This window comes from Platichthys flesus, chromosome 19, assembly GCF_949316205.1.
Source record: "Platichthys flesus chromosome 19, fPlaFle2.1, whole genome shotgun sequence".
NCBI classification, from domain to species: domain Eukaryota; kingdom Metazoa; phylum Chordata; class Actinopteri; order Pleuronectiformes; family Pleuronectidae; genus Platichthys; species Platichthys flesus.
The window spans coordinates 6,439,429-6,453,453 of NC_084963.1; the positions used below are offsets into that span (position 1 = coordinate 6,439,429).

The following is a 14,025-nucleotide window of genomic DNA, read 5'->3' on the forward strand; positions in this document are numbered from 1 at the left end:
GTGGTAATAACGAATAATGAAGTTGTGTGTCTATTCCTGGAAAACATAAGAGTTAAGAGCAGCGGTAAAGTGCCATCCACATGCTCTGTTTGGCCTTCACTGTGTCCAGCTAATAACCAAACATATGCGCCGTGGGAGAGAAAAGGAGAGTGAACCACAACACTGCCACAAAATGATGCCACGTCGAGAGATAGAACAACATAAGAACAGAAAAACTTAAAATAAAAAACAGAGGGTAGGGTGAATAAAAGGGGGGGGGGGGTTGGGGGTAAGCCAAAAGCAAAAAGCAAATAAGAAAGAGAGATGAAAAGATAAAGAAAGTATAAAAGAAGACTACAGCAAGTGCGATCAAATAGATTCTCTGTGGACGCAGTGCACAAAGCCTCAAAATCATGCACGTCCTGGGATTTAAGTGGCATGCTGCAACTCGGAGGCAAACAATGGAAAAGGACAACTCGATATAATCCCTCGTCATCAGCGTGTGTACTGAATGTGTGCGTCACGAGGAGGAGAGGGAAGTGCCGTCTCCGTCGGAGAGTTGAGACTCCGAGGGGAGATTAGCCAGTCACACTGAGTAGATCTTATTGTCCGGGATAAGAGGATGAGCACCCATAGCCCTCTGGAGAATTTTTTACTAACGCTCTTACAGCTCCCAGGAATCAATAAGAGAACACGGGGCGGTGTTTGTACAGTGGCTGATTGTGTTTTATTGTATCCAGTGTTTTTTTAAGTGTGGCTCGTAACCCGCCGGCTGCTCCTCCAGAGCGGGTTTAGTGTCCGGGAGGTAGAAGGTGGAGGAGGCGGGGCTTCCACGCGGCTGCTGCGTGGTCTCTGGACGCCTCTGTCAGGGAGTTCAATGGTTTACAACTGCACACCAGCACGGACTGGAAGACAAACATTTCCTCCCAAAAAATGTTGCAAAGCCTTTCGCTCACCTCCACACATTCTTTAAACTTTTATTTGAGAGGTGACTCAGAGGTAAACACTCGTTCTCACGGGGATTCACGAGGCGGGTTGTTTGTCTTCGGCAGCAGGAGCATTTATTTCATACAAATTAGCTGTAATCTTATAAACAGTGACTCCAGTTACAGCCACTAAGGCGCATCTTGTTTTCAGATCGTATTTAGATATTATTCTAACCAGCGATGAGATCTGTCTGAGATCCGATTGTCTGGTTTACATCACATCTTCCTCTCGAAGCCACAATAACAAGATAGAAGAGGAAGAGGAGGAGACGGCTCATGAGGATACATCTTTGTGTTTGTTGCGTTATCGATCATCTTTTTTCCAAGCTCCATCGTCTACTGTCATGAATAACATCCATTGTTGAGGACAACTGTCTGAAGCCGTTAGCGGCTGCTGCTTCCTCACTGGTTTGAAACAGTTGCATGTTATTGCATGTTCCTGCCCGCCTACTTCCTGGACGTGGATTGACAACGTCCCAAAACAAACACTGAACGGTGATAAGATGGAGCACGTTTCTACATTTTAATACATTTTGGAGACTGATGCATGGATTATGTTCGCTGGTGATGCTTTATTTTGTATTCTTAAAGGAAATGTGAGATTACAGGCAGGATCTTCGCCATGGTCACTAAAACAGCTTGTGGAGGTTAAAGGCTTTTTTTTTGCGTAGCATTTTCTCGGAGACCTTCGGTTCAAATCACCACAGATCTTTTAAAACTATTGAACAAAGATCACAGTCTCGCCCTCTTGTGATCCTAAAGCTTTGAGCTGCCTAAACATAACCACGGTTCACAGTCAGGCTGTTAGCAGGTAACATTTACCAGACTCCAGTGTAGAAAAGTTTATGATCCTGCCAATAGCAGATATTGTAGTGAACACACATTCAATATACTGACAGAGAAGATAATTCAAATACCTTCAATAAAAATGTCTCTACTGTGCTGATGAAAAAAAGACGGGGAAGGTTTTCACTCCGTGTGTTTGACGTTTACATTCTGATGAGACAGTTTGATGTGTGTGTGTGTGTGTGTGTGTGTGTGTGTGTGTGTGTGTGTGTGTGTGCTTGTGTGTGTGTGTGCGTGCGTGTGTTTGTTAAAATCTATTTACGTACATTTCCAGGAACCTTGCTGCAATGTGACAAGCAGGGTGTTTCTGAAACAGTGTTCAGGAGAAAAACTGACACTTTTTTTTCTTACTTGTTGTGACAGTGAATAAGATTTAAATGGTGATTATTGTTCTGGCACCACATGTCAGGTCTGACTCAGACAAGAGAAAAGACTCCCCTTGCAGTCTGTGCTCCATGTTCATATCTTCACTTCCCTGTGTTGAGTCCCTGATTGGCTTTTGCTGTGATATGATACAAAGTCCAATGGCGACGCTGCTGTCGTTTGATTGGCTGATGCGTGGAGCCACATCTGTTTCATGCTGGACGCTCGGGTCCTCTCATTTCACACACCGCTTGAGAGGAATTTAAGAAAAGATATGGCACTGGGAAAAGATATAAAAATAGACCAATGGGTAAAGAAAGGAGAGAGGGATGGTGAGGAGGAGAGGAGAGGAGGAACAGAAGGGGACAGGGAAGAGCGAGAGGTCAGGGGGGAGGAATGAGCGAGAGAGGCAGCAACAGAACAGAACAGAGGGGGGGTTGTGTCAGAAAACAGGGAAGAGGAGATGGTCCAACGTGAACACAAACCTCTGAGGCTGTGCAACACCCCCATGAGGCCGCTTCAAATCTCCAGAGACAATTACTGTTGGACATTCTGGAGCAGGACGTCTTGCTTACGTTGCTGTAACTGTGTTAGTGCTGGAAACCAAAGACCATGCACAAAACATCACTAAGCTTCTAAGAATAACTAAATAATATGTAAATTAATGTTATATTATGATTTCTCATGGATTTTTATGATAATTCATCAAATAAATAACAGCATTTGAAACAATTGTGGCCATTTACTATGACCCAAGCTCCCATCAACCTCTTAGTATTTCATTTGACTCCCTTTTAAGGCAGATATATTTGAACAAGGATTTAATAAAGCCTGCTTTAAGCTTCCATGCATTACATTGCATTACTGCTGTGTTGTTCACTTATTAAAGGAAAACCTCTGGAGAAAATCCATTTATCATTTAAACTGTACATCACACATAAATCAGAAACTTCAAGACGGTCAGTCCAATCCCCACCAAGCAGCACATCAACTGTCACAAGCTATAACAGTACAAACGTATTCTAACGCATTAAAACAAAAAACAGGAACCTAATTTAGCAAAGTCCACTATTCAAATAACTACTGTACAAATAATATTAGCCCGTACGTGTCATAATAATATATTTGACCAAACAAGGACATGTACCGAAGCTGATGTCCCCAGCAGAGATTAGAGCTTCCCAGTCGTTCCAGCTCAGCCCTACAAACCAATCTGTACTCGGACTGGAGCAGCGCTGGTGTCGTGGGTCTGATAGATCCTGGGGGAAATCTCACCGAATACATAAATTGGTGTTTCCACATATCACCTGCTTGCTGACATGGTTTCGTTTTATGATCTCTTTCATTATCTGTCTGTCATATGTCAATGTTTATTGCCCCATAAACACATCATCCCACACAGATGAAACAGGCATCACTGGGGCAGCACAGCACCCCCCCCCCCCATCCCAGACAGCACAAGGTTAGGGTTTACAGTGTTTTACGAGCGTCGTACATTACTACACAGCTGTGACGTGGCTCGGCGAGCTCTCTTTGGGGGAAAATTACACCAGGAACACATTTTCGCGATCGCTCCTTATAATTTTTTCCCGTCTCATTCCGTGGCCCCTTCTCTTTCTCTGCAACTCTTCCTCCTGCTCACCAACCCATCTCAACCCCCACAGGTCCTCCACTGGCCCTGGCGGCGGAATAACTCGCCGGTAACAAGCTTCCCCCCAAACTATCACGTTCGTGTTGCACGGCGGGTTCGGCTGCTCGCCGGTGCAGTGGAGGATGAGTGTCAGGGGCGAGCTCTGCTGGTTTCAATGGGATCTCATTAGCATCATTGGAGGGAAGAGACAGATATTGGACCTGAGATAGGGGAACTCATTAGAGAGGAGCCTGGACTCCCTCGAGATGCACACGCACACAAAATATGGTTTCTGCTGCACTCAATCCCAATTTATTAATCATAATATTCTAATGACCCCGGTCTACACCGGGCTAAATGACCTCATTACGCACACATTCGGGGAAGCTGCTGCCGAACCGGAGGAGTCGGGGGAAGTCCACTCTGTTAATGTGACCTTTATCACCACACAGCCGATGGAGACCAGCTTTTATTTATTAGAGATATAATAATATTTCCCTCGAGGTCTTGAACCAATTAGAATCAGGACGTACTCCTGTTTATAGAATCATCGATGCCACAAACGCAGAAAATACTTTTGGCGCACAGCTGGAGAGGAAGGGAAGAAGAATGAAAACAGCTGCGGAAGTGAATCATGTGAGAGAGAAAGAGAAGAAACAGTGATCACGTTACAAAGACTTAGAAACTTATAGAATGATCGTTACCAAATACATGACATGAGTGTATGAGGTGAAAAAGGAGGAAATAAGTTTAGATTGAAGCCTGAGGAAACTCTCAGGCTGTGTTTGGCACAACTCATTCACTAACAATGACTTTACTATACGGGGACTTCTAGAGGACAATACTGTGAGCTCGTACTGATATCTGTACGATGGCTGTTCCTGCTGTTCCTGCTCCCCCCACTCCTCAACTTTTCATGATGCATTATGGGAAACAATTAGGGCGCTATATAAGAAATAAAACAATTTGAGTAAACATTCGGGAAGTGGACTATATAGTGATTTCGAACACAGACTCAGTCGGACAATGTTAACATGTTTACTGGACTAGATTTGAAATTTGTCAGCATTTCACCTGTTTTTATAGGTATTTTGTAAATCACTTTGTATCCTTGTTTATATAAGTGCTAGAGAGGTAAGTAATTCAAGGAAAAAAAAATAAAAAACTACTATTAGTGTGAGATTCCAAGTTTTACCCCCCATCCTCTTAATGAGTTCTGCACAGGACCGAAGATTCACTGTAATTTCTCCAGATATCGGCCTCGTATTTCTAAATGAAGTCTACAAAGATGTGTGGGACCTGTGCCTCCTTTTACCCTATTTAGACGTGATTGAGATTTTACACTGTGAGAAAGACGACTGTGTGACAGATTTACCGAACACAGGAGGGATCAAAGCGGGGGGGGGGGGGGGGGGATAAGACAGATGGCCGCCAGGAGCTGCTCATCCTGTCCATCGTCACGCCTGATTTGTTGAATTACTGCCGGTCTCACATGTCAGGATTCAATTATGGCCGAGGCAGCTGTGTAAACTGTTGTCCACACAATTTCTCCATCTGTTAATTCCCCCCCCCCCCCCGCTGCCACCCGCTCGGCTTCAAAAACCCTATTTGATGAAGGACAGCCGGTCGTGCTGAGACAACTGATTGATCGACCGGAAATTGTTAATTGAAGTCAAGCATCTACAGAACTCAGTCTTTGAACGTGAAGACCGACTCATCTCACTCTATCTCGTGATTTACGATGTTTCTCAGAAAAAAGAACACATTTGAAGACTCTATAGGAAACTGTGACGGTCACTGCTGGTTCGTTTCTTTGATATCCTACAGGCAAAACATGGTATAACAATAATCATCTAGCTGTGAAGATACATCTGCTGGTGTCTCCCTCAGAAACAGCTGCATTAGTGTAAAGTTTGTTTGATTGACACACCACTGTAAAGGTTCCAGCTGCAGAATCAAATAAAGAGCCAAAAGTGCCAGTGACATATAAAGAATGAAAGGTTTCTCCAGTCGGTGATTGTTAACACACGCGTGTTGGAATGCACTTTGACGCAGATGTCCTCTCCTCTTGTTCATCTGATCCGCAGTCACACAGACAAACATCTGATCCACAGAACATCAAATAAACAAATCCTCATTGGCGCTGACAGACCCAACACAGACCCCCCCCCCCCCCCCATCTCAAAATCTGACCACACAACAAAACGCAGCCAATGGCCGGAATGTTTGTTTGCAACATGTCCTCACACTTGCTGAGAAGACACGTTGGACATATTGGTCTTTTTGTGTCTCTTCACCTGAATGGAGCTGTCGGAGTTTGGTGTTCATCTTGGGAGCGTGCACGCCCGGGACCTGCCGGACTCACTGTTGATTCACGGTGTTGAACTAAATCCAGGTCTTTGATGGATCATTGTTGTCAGCACTAACCAAATCACGGCCGCGCATGAAAGGAACCCCCCCCCCCCCCAGACTTTCCTTCCACTACTTCTTCTCAGAGCCGTCTATCCACAGAGGTGCTAGGAGCCAAAGTGGAAAAACATGGCTGCACATTTAACGAGGCCTTTGTGTTCCTCCGGTCCACTTTTATTTTCCTGTTTTTTCGAAATAAAAAAAGAGCATTCATGTCATTTCTCTTTCTTTCCCGGCTGTTACGCCACTTCTCCCCCCCCCCCCCCCCCCCCGCACCCGGAGTTCCCTTTGTTGCTACGACGGCTTGTTTGAAATGTTACAGAACAGCGTGCACGTACTTTCCTCCGAGTGCACCCCCCCCCCCTCCGCCTCGTTCCGTTTGTGCTCTCACACCCGACACCTGACGAATGGAGATACCTCAAAACGCTTCCTCAAAATGACGTGACCGATTCTCTACCTCGTTTCAACACAACAGATCTGGGATGATACCAGGGCCTTGTTCTGCCATCCCAGAAGACGTCTTGCTCTCATGGTAGCCAGTGTAACCTCGTTTCCGCTCCGTTGCTGCTGTTGTTTTTCTTTTGGTCTTCTTTCTCCGTCCGTGCGTTCACCTCTTGCTCTCGTCCCCGTCCTACAAGTCAGGGCAGGAGAAGTGATGTGTATTGAATTGCATGGTAATTGTGCTGAGAAAAGGGCACACGGTGCAGATACCCCTTCTAATGAGACATGGAGGAAGCGGGCTGACCTCTCCGACCGGCGGGCCGTGGACATTTATCATCCCAAACACATTCCTGGCTGCAGGGGTGGAGCGGGAGGGGGAGAGTGCACCACCCTCTATTGGAAGCCACGTAACACTGCAGGGTGAGGGAGGGAGGGAGGGAGAGAGAGAGACACAACAATAAAAAGACAACACGTAAAAAGATGGATTGATTGTGCAGAGAGGGCCGAGTCGTGCGGGATTGTTCAGCACTAAAGCCCCGGCTGTTTGCATCTTCATTGTAAAGCGCTGGAGTGCGCGCTGCGGATAATTGATTTGTCCATAATTGTCCTCCATAAGCGTAAAGCACGTAATGACTGCAGTCACTACCCCGGAGCCCGGTGTTGTCAGGCAGGCGAGGACGTCCCACTGCGGCTCTGCGGCTCTGCGGTTCCTCCGAAGTTTCCGTCGGAGCAGGAACCCGAGGTGATGGATGGACCCGTTACTCACAGCGCTCGGCTGTAAACATAGAAAGTAGGGATTTCTTTTTCACGAATCAGTTAAGCTGGGAAACCCACATATAACTCCGGTCTGCAGTCGGGGGGTTGTGTGAGACGTTTGCTCTCAGCAGTTTTTTTCCTCTGTTTTTGCTTTTGATGTTTAACTTTAAATTAAAAGGGAAATGGATTTCAGAGGAAAGAGGCAAAAATAAATAGCTTCTAAAGTGCTCGACGGCAACAAATTACACATACAAGCCTGAATTTGAAAGTGCAAACATATTGCTTCTCGTGTAAACTTGCTTTCTCTTTTTTCTTGGGTGTTTCATCACGACAGATTTGTATAGGAATATTTGAATTATCAGAAAATCACTTTGCACGTTTTTAGACTCAGGTTTTGCAGTGTCAAAGTTCAAATATAACACTTTGAGGAGGGAAAGACGGATCAGGAGAGATGTCTGTACATTATTTAGTACAACTTTTGCAGAAAGATGGATGTAAAGTCTCCTGAAAACGTTTCCTTATTAATATTACATTAAATTGACTTGCATACATTTCTAAATGTCGACAAGTCCCATCCCACAGGACACCAGAACCAACAACAACCACCGACGGGACTATAAATCATCAATTTCCTAAAATGTCGTTCCAGCAAGAGGAATACATATATTTTTCGGGGGGGGGGGGTATTTTCAGTTGCATATTAATAAACATGTTGATGTCTAGAAATATTTTTTTTGCAGTAGTCATCGCTGAACATGAACTGCACATTTCAAGTGCAGCAGTGAGGCTAATTATTGTTGTAATAATTGGTCAGAACAGTGGAGAGGAACTAGAAAGCATGGAGAAGTTGATTCATGGGATTAGTGGATAAAGAAAATCAAAGCACACCATTGTGTCTTATATGTTGTATTATTAGGTGAGAGACTTTAAACAGTGGGTGTAATAACACAGCTGCACCACCAGCTGTGTTGTACCACACCTCAGATAACTACCTTCGCCCCCCCCCCCCCCCTGGTTTTCGAGAATCAGACCAGCAACCGATCCAACCCGGGAACCTTCCTCACGGAGAACTGGAAGCACATTTATTAAAACTCAGAGCATCACCCCGCTGAAACTGTAAGAAGCCTCGTCTGCCTGACCCAGAATTCTTCTATTCAAGCTGTTTTTCATCCACGCCGAATTTGCAGCTTCCAAAACTGTTCTTTCCTTCACTTCTCTACCAGGGTGGATCCTTAAATCTGCACTTTGAAGTGAGGCTAGTGTCTGAAGTGCGAACACATGAGAGGGAGACGGGGGAGTTTTTTTTTTAAACGCATGCTTGGCCAAAATATGTTCAAGGAAAACCTTGGATCTTACCCCTCCAACTACCCCCCCCCCCCCCTCCCCCTCCCCTGCTCCTCACACACAATCTTGGGCTCTCTCCAGCCCTGTTTTAGTCGTGAGGCAAATTTACCACAAACACATAAATATAATAGGGACGTTATTCACTCTAAAAGGAACGTGATGCACAATGAAACTATTGCCTCTCCGACCACGTTCTGAAAAAAGGCCTTTGACTAGTGTTGTTTCTCCGGCAGCGTTACGTAACATCAATGTTTGGCTCCGTGAACCACTTCCAGATCCCAGAGTGCAAGTTCTTATTGTTCAAGACAGAGAGTATATGTGTGTCTGGTTGGCAAAAAAAAAAAAAAAAGAGAGGCTGCAGTGAGTTTTGACTCCGAAGCGGAATACCTGAGAGCGAGGGGGGGGAGGGCTGCAGCTTGATCAAACCCAGCACTCGACAAATCAAATGAGTTTGGGATGATTTTATTTTTCATTCATTGTTTTCTTTTCCTGCTTTGTTTGCATCTCCATCAGCTGAGAGAAAATTATTTGCTCGGCCTCGGCAATCTCCGGCGAGAGGGGAAAAATAAATTGCTTTTCTCGCCGGCCTCGTGGTTGTGTGTGGATGTGAGAATACATTTCAATCGGGCCGCGATTAGTTTCATATCAGATTCCGAGATGAGGGATGCGTTGCTTACATTTTAGGGGCCAAAAATAACTACTTCCAGTAAATCTTCATGTGATACTGCAGCACTGCTGCCGTTCCCCTTTTTCTTTACACCTGATTAAAATGTACAATTATTCTCTCACTCTGTTTTCCGGCCAACTCTAAACACTCCTGTTAATGAGCAGTAAAGACCAATTTACCTCGTTTTCCCTCCATCCCTCTCTCTCCACCTCCTTTAACCCAATTCCTCCTCCTCCTCGTGTCTGCTCTACTTTTCCCTCATTCTCTTTTTCCACTGTCTGTCTCCCTCTGCCACTCATGTTGTCTCCATTTATAATCTCACTGTTTTTAATCTTCTTCCTCTTCCAGTTTTTGTCCTCTTGCTATTCAGTTCCCTCCATCCGCTGGTTTTGTTTTTCCCTTTCTTCGCCCTTTGTCTTTCTTGTTACTACTTATCGTTCTCTGAGTCCACTCCTGACACACATCTTCTCTCTCCCTCTCTCTCTGTTGGCGTGCAGAGCTCAGGCGGGGGGCTACCAGCGGGTGCTGCAGGTGGACCTGGAGGTGAACGGGCTGATGGTGACTCAGGGGGGCAGGGAGGTGACCTGGCAGGTGGAGTATCCGCTCACCCGGAGCCTGACCAACGAGGTGCAGACCCTGATCCGCCTGGCGCCGCAGGACCTGGGCGGCATCGTGCCACTGGCCATGGTGAGGAGGAACTGGAAGCGTGCGTGCATGCATGACTGTGGAGGCCAGACAATTTATTTGTTTGTGGCCGAGCTCTGATTTTATAAGGAGAGAGAGAGAGAGCGAGAGAGAGAGAGAGAGAGAGAGAGAGAGAGAGAGAGAGAGAGATGGAGATATAGATGGAGAGAGAGAGAGAGAGAGATGGAGATATAGATGGAGAGAGAGAGAGAGAGAGAGAGAGAGAGAGAAAAAAATCTAGAGAGGGATGGGAGAGAGAGAGAGAGAGAGAGAGAGAGAGAGAGATGGAGATATAGATGGAGAGAGAGAAATCTAGAGAGGGAGCGGGATGGGAGAGAGAGAGAGTCTTCCGACTGTGCACATTTAGAACTTAAATCAAGACTCAAGATACATTTTTATGGAATATAACATGAATGTGCATCTTTTCTAAATGATATGAATACAACATTCATCGATGCATATAACAAGCTCTGATACCGTTATGTGGTTGAAGGATGAGGGTGTTTTTCTTATTTTGAAAATAGCATCCTCTCATCGCTGCTCAGTGGCCTTTCTGAAGCAGCTTGTTTGGAACGGGCTGTTTCTCTGGTCTGTGGTGATTCTGGGGGCAGCATTTCTTTCTGAATCTTTCTAAGTGACCTGCAGTTATTGACCTGCTTGTCGACAAGTGAAGACCTGCAGCTGAACCCAGTGCACAGAACCTTGAAGCCTCCGCTGCTGCACAGAGTGTTGTTCACCCGTCTATTCAAAGTTCAGTCGCGCTCCACTCAGTCCTGCTGCCGCTGACGTGGACGCGCAGTTATGATTGATGTCACAGCCTTTTATTCAAAGTGTATTTATATTGATAGGTAAGAAGATAGATGCAGAAAAATATGCAGCAGTTGTCCTTGAAGTCGAAGTTTAACACAACAACATTATTTGAATTCGATAGTATGAAACGATAACGAGACCCGACCCATCCAAACCGACCCGGAGAGAAGCAGAAGAGTCACATTATAAAACCTCATTTTTCCTGCACTTCACAGTTCACTCTCTCCATCTCTTTCCCCAAATTAACATTTTTCCTCTGCGGTGACACACTTCATGAACAGAGCAGATAAGAGAGTGTGCGCTCAGACCCACTCAGGTGTCGGACTCTGACACACACACACACACACACACACACACCTTGAGACCTGCAGTATTAAAGCGGGACCCGCTAATCTGAAAAGACTTGAGTATAATTTGGGTCCTGTCCTGGTCACCGGGTTCCTAAGTGGAAGCGTGAAGACGTCAAGCAAAGATCACACGGCGCCGGCAGAGAGCCTCCGGTGTTCCTTATTCTTTGGAGCCGTCCTCTCGCACATCGGATTCTGAAACGTGCCGATGACTTTGAGGTGGAGGAGCCGACCTTCATCTCCGGGGTCGGTTCTTACTTTTAAGCTGTTAACTTTTGGAGTTACAGCCAGTCTGGAAGGTATTTCAACACCGTTCACCTTAAGATTGGAGCTGAGATGGTTTTTGTGTCTTTTAAAACCCGGTGTTATGTTTTATAGAGGCAACAAGACAATCAAATGTGTCCCTGTCATCTTGTGTCCCCTGACTGCCCACCTGTAGATTTCACAGAAACCAGAGGAAAGTAAAGATAAAGACATTTATGTAAACCTCTGATTTTTACAGAATGAGCTAAACGGCTTGGAACACAGCAGCTCCACTCCTCATTCTATTTCCTCGAATGTTTTCTCAAATCTTTTGTTGCCGCCACACCAGGAATTATTTATCCACGATTGCACAGCTTGTTGTTCGTCTTGCACAAAAACAAATCTGGCGCACAATGGACTGCTCCTTCTTCCGACTGTGCACAATGCATCAGTGGCGATAGAGGAAATTATGACAAATTAATACAATCCAATTGGCCCCCTTTAAATAAACATCAGGCCCAATGTATTTTGAACACCAAGCCCATGCATTGTCCATAATCTGTCAGCTGTTCTTTTTTCCTTCAGCTCTTCGCCTGCTGTCTGAGAACTTAATTGAGTTTGGATTTTGAAAGTCCAAACAGGGATGAACTGGCAAGGGGCTTCTAATTGTGTTGTGATAATTACTTTGTAAATGTGATGAATTGTTGTGTAATTGTTTGTATTTCCAAAATGAAACGAAAGGCATTCCGTCTGCCTCTTGAAAGAGAAATAGGAATAATTGTAATTTTTCCCTTTCCGATAAAAGCCATGTAAAAGAAGGGAAAAAATCAAATGCCTTCAAGCACTTCGTAAACTTTTATTATGGCAATTTGGCGAGGCAGCAGTTCAGAGATGATTTATGGTTCCTGGCCGCTGAAGTCGCCTTGAGACTTTGACTTCGAACACTTCTCAACTTTTAATGTCTTTTTAAAGGTGAGTGTGGAAATGACATTTTTATATGATAAATAGACAACTCACGGGAAATGTTGTGTCCTGTACATCTGGTCGAAAAAGTGTGGACGAAAATGTAATTAACGACGTACTAAAAAATTCCACCTTTTAATAATAAGTACAGAAAATGTGCAAATTCCACAGGAACAATTTTACTTTTATCGTGTGATTTATTCATATTTAAACAGGAAATTTCAATAAACTGATTCCAAAAAAATGTTTATAACAGTGAATTTCAATTATAGCCAAATATAAACACTGTTTTACATGATTTAGAGTGACGTAAAACCATAAAAATCCGTCCTCTGAATGTGCCTGACTTTTCCCATTAATATCCACAAATTATCCCCTAAGAAATCAACAAACACGTTGGAAAAATGATCCATTTGAAGGAGATTACGAAAGTGGAAAAACAAATGGCTGGACCCGCTCCCTGATCTCTTGTGCTGTTGTGGAAATGTGTCCGGTCGTTACAAACAAACCAATCAGAAAATAATAAGCCGGGGAGAAAAACATAACCAGAGGCAACTCATCATAGCATTCGCTGCTATAACGCTTTAGTGGAGAAGGAGACTGATCAAAACCAACTGGTCTATTGAATATTTCCAGAGACACATTATTTATTCATCATTCATTGGCTGCAGAGTCTTGATGTTGTTGATCTGAACATTTAATCACAGACTTATTTGAAGAAATCTAAACTCGGGGGTGGTTGGGGGGGGGGGGTGTTATGGAAGTACATATCAAGCTGAGGGGGAAACAAATCACTGATGATCACTAAAGGAAACATAAAGTAGAAAAAACACCCGTCCTTCCATTCTTTCATTGTCTTTACAGTTTATCCTGAGAGAGTCACACTGGGAGCTGGCTGCAGCTAATCCCCGCTGACTGTTCAAAAGCTACACAACAGATAAACACAATTCATTTCTACCACAAAAACGAGAAATTGAACCACAAGAAATGAAATACACGTGTTCTATAAGAGAGATCAGGAACCGACACTTTGCATTGTAACATTTTAAAGGTTATTGGAAAAAGGCCGTATCCTGAATTGTTTTTCATGAGGAGTGTTTTTCGAGGATGGTGTTTTCAGATGATGAGTTTGACTGCAGTCGCCCCCCCCCCCATGTGGTTTTGTGCCTCAGTTTATAAGACACTCTGTTTGACTCCATTTTAAATAAATAGATTTAACAGCAGGGAAAAGTGGAAGGTGACGAAGAGATGAGCAAGTTACTTTAAACACAGGAAGCTAGCGTTATAATATTTAATTATTACTTTACAGGAGGACTCACCTTGATGAACCTGATGAACCTGAGTACTGAACACCGGCTCCCGCGTCATTCAGAGAAAAGTCTTTATCTCTTACCTCCGATGTGATGTTATTTATTTGCCTCGGAGCGAGAGGATAAACTGTGCGACCTCGATCCGACGCAGACAACGACTGTGCTTCATTAACAAGCTTGAAAGACGCCACATGCTGGGAACATGCAGACTGAGAGTTCGCTTCTTTTCCGCTGCTTCCTCCCATGA

The 14,025-nt window shown here is 44.5% G+C and overlaps 1 protein-coding gene across 1 annotated transcript in view; it reads left to right on the top strand.

Annotated features, from left to right (window-relative positions):
* Positions 1 to 14,025, top strand: part of si:dkey-112m2.1 (transmembrane protein 132C) — an 86,429-nt gene that overhangs the window by 45,134 nt on the left and 27,270 nt on the right. The window contains exon 4 of the mRNA XM_062413270.1: positions 9,919 to 10,108. Within this exon, the coding sequence (XP_062269254.1) occupies positions 9,919 to 10,108 (190 nt within the window). The remainder of the gene's footprint in view (positions 1 to 9,918; positions 10,109 to 14,025) is intronic.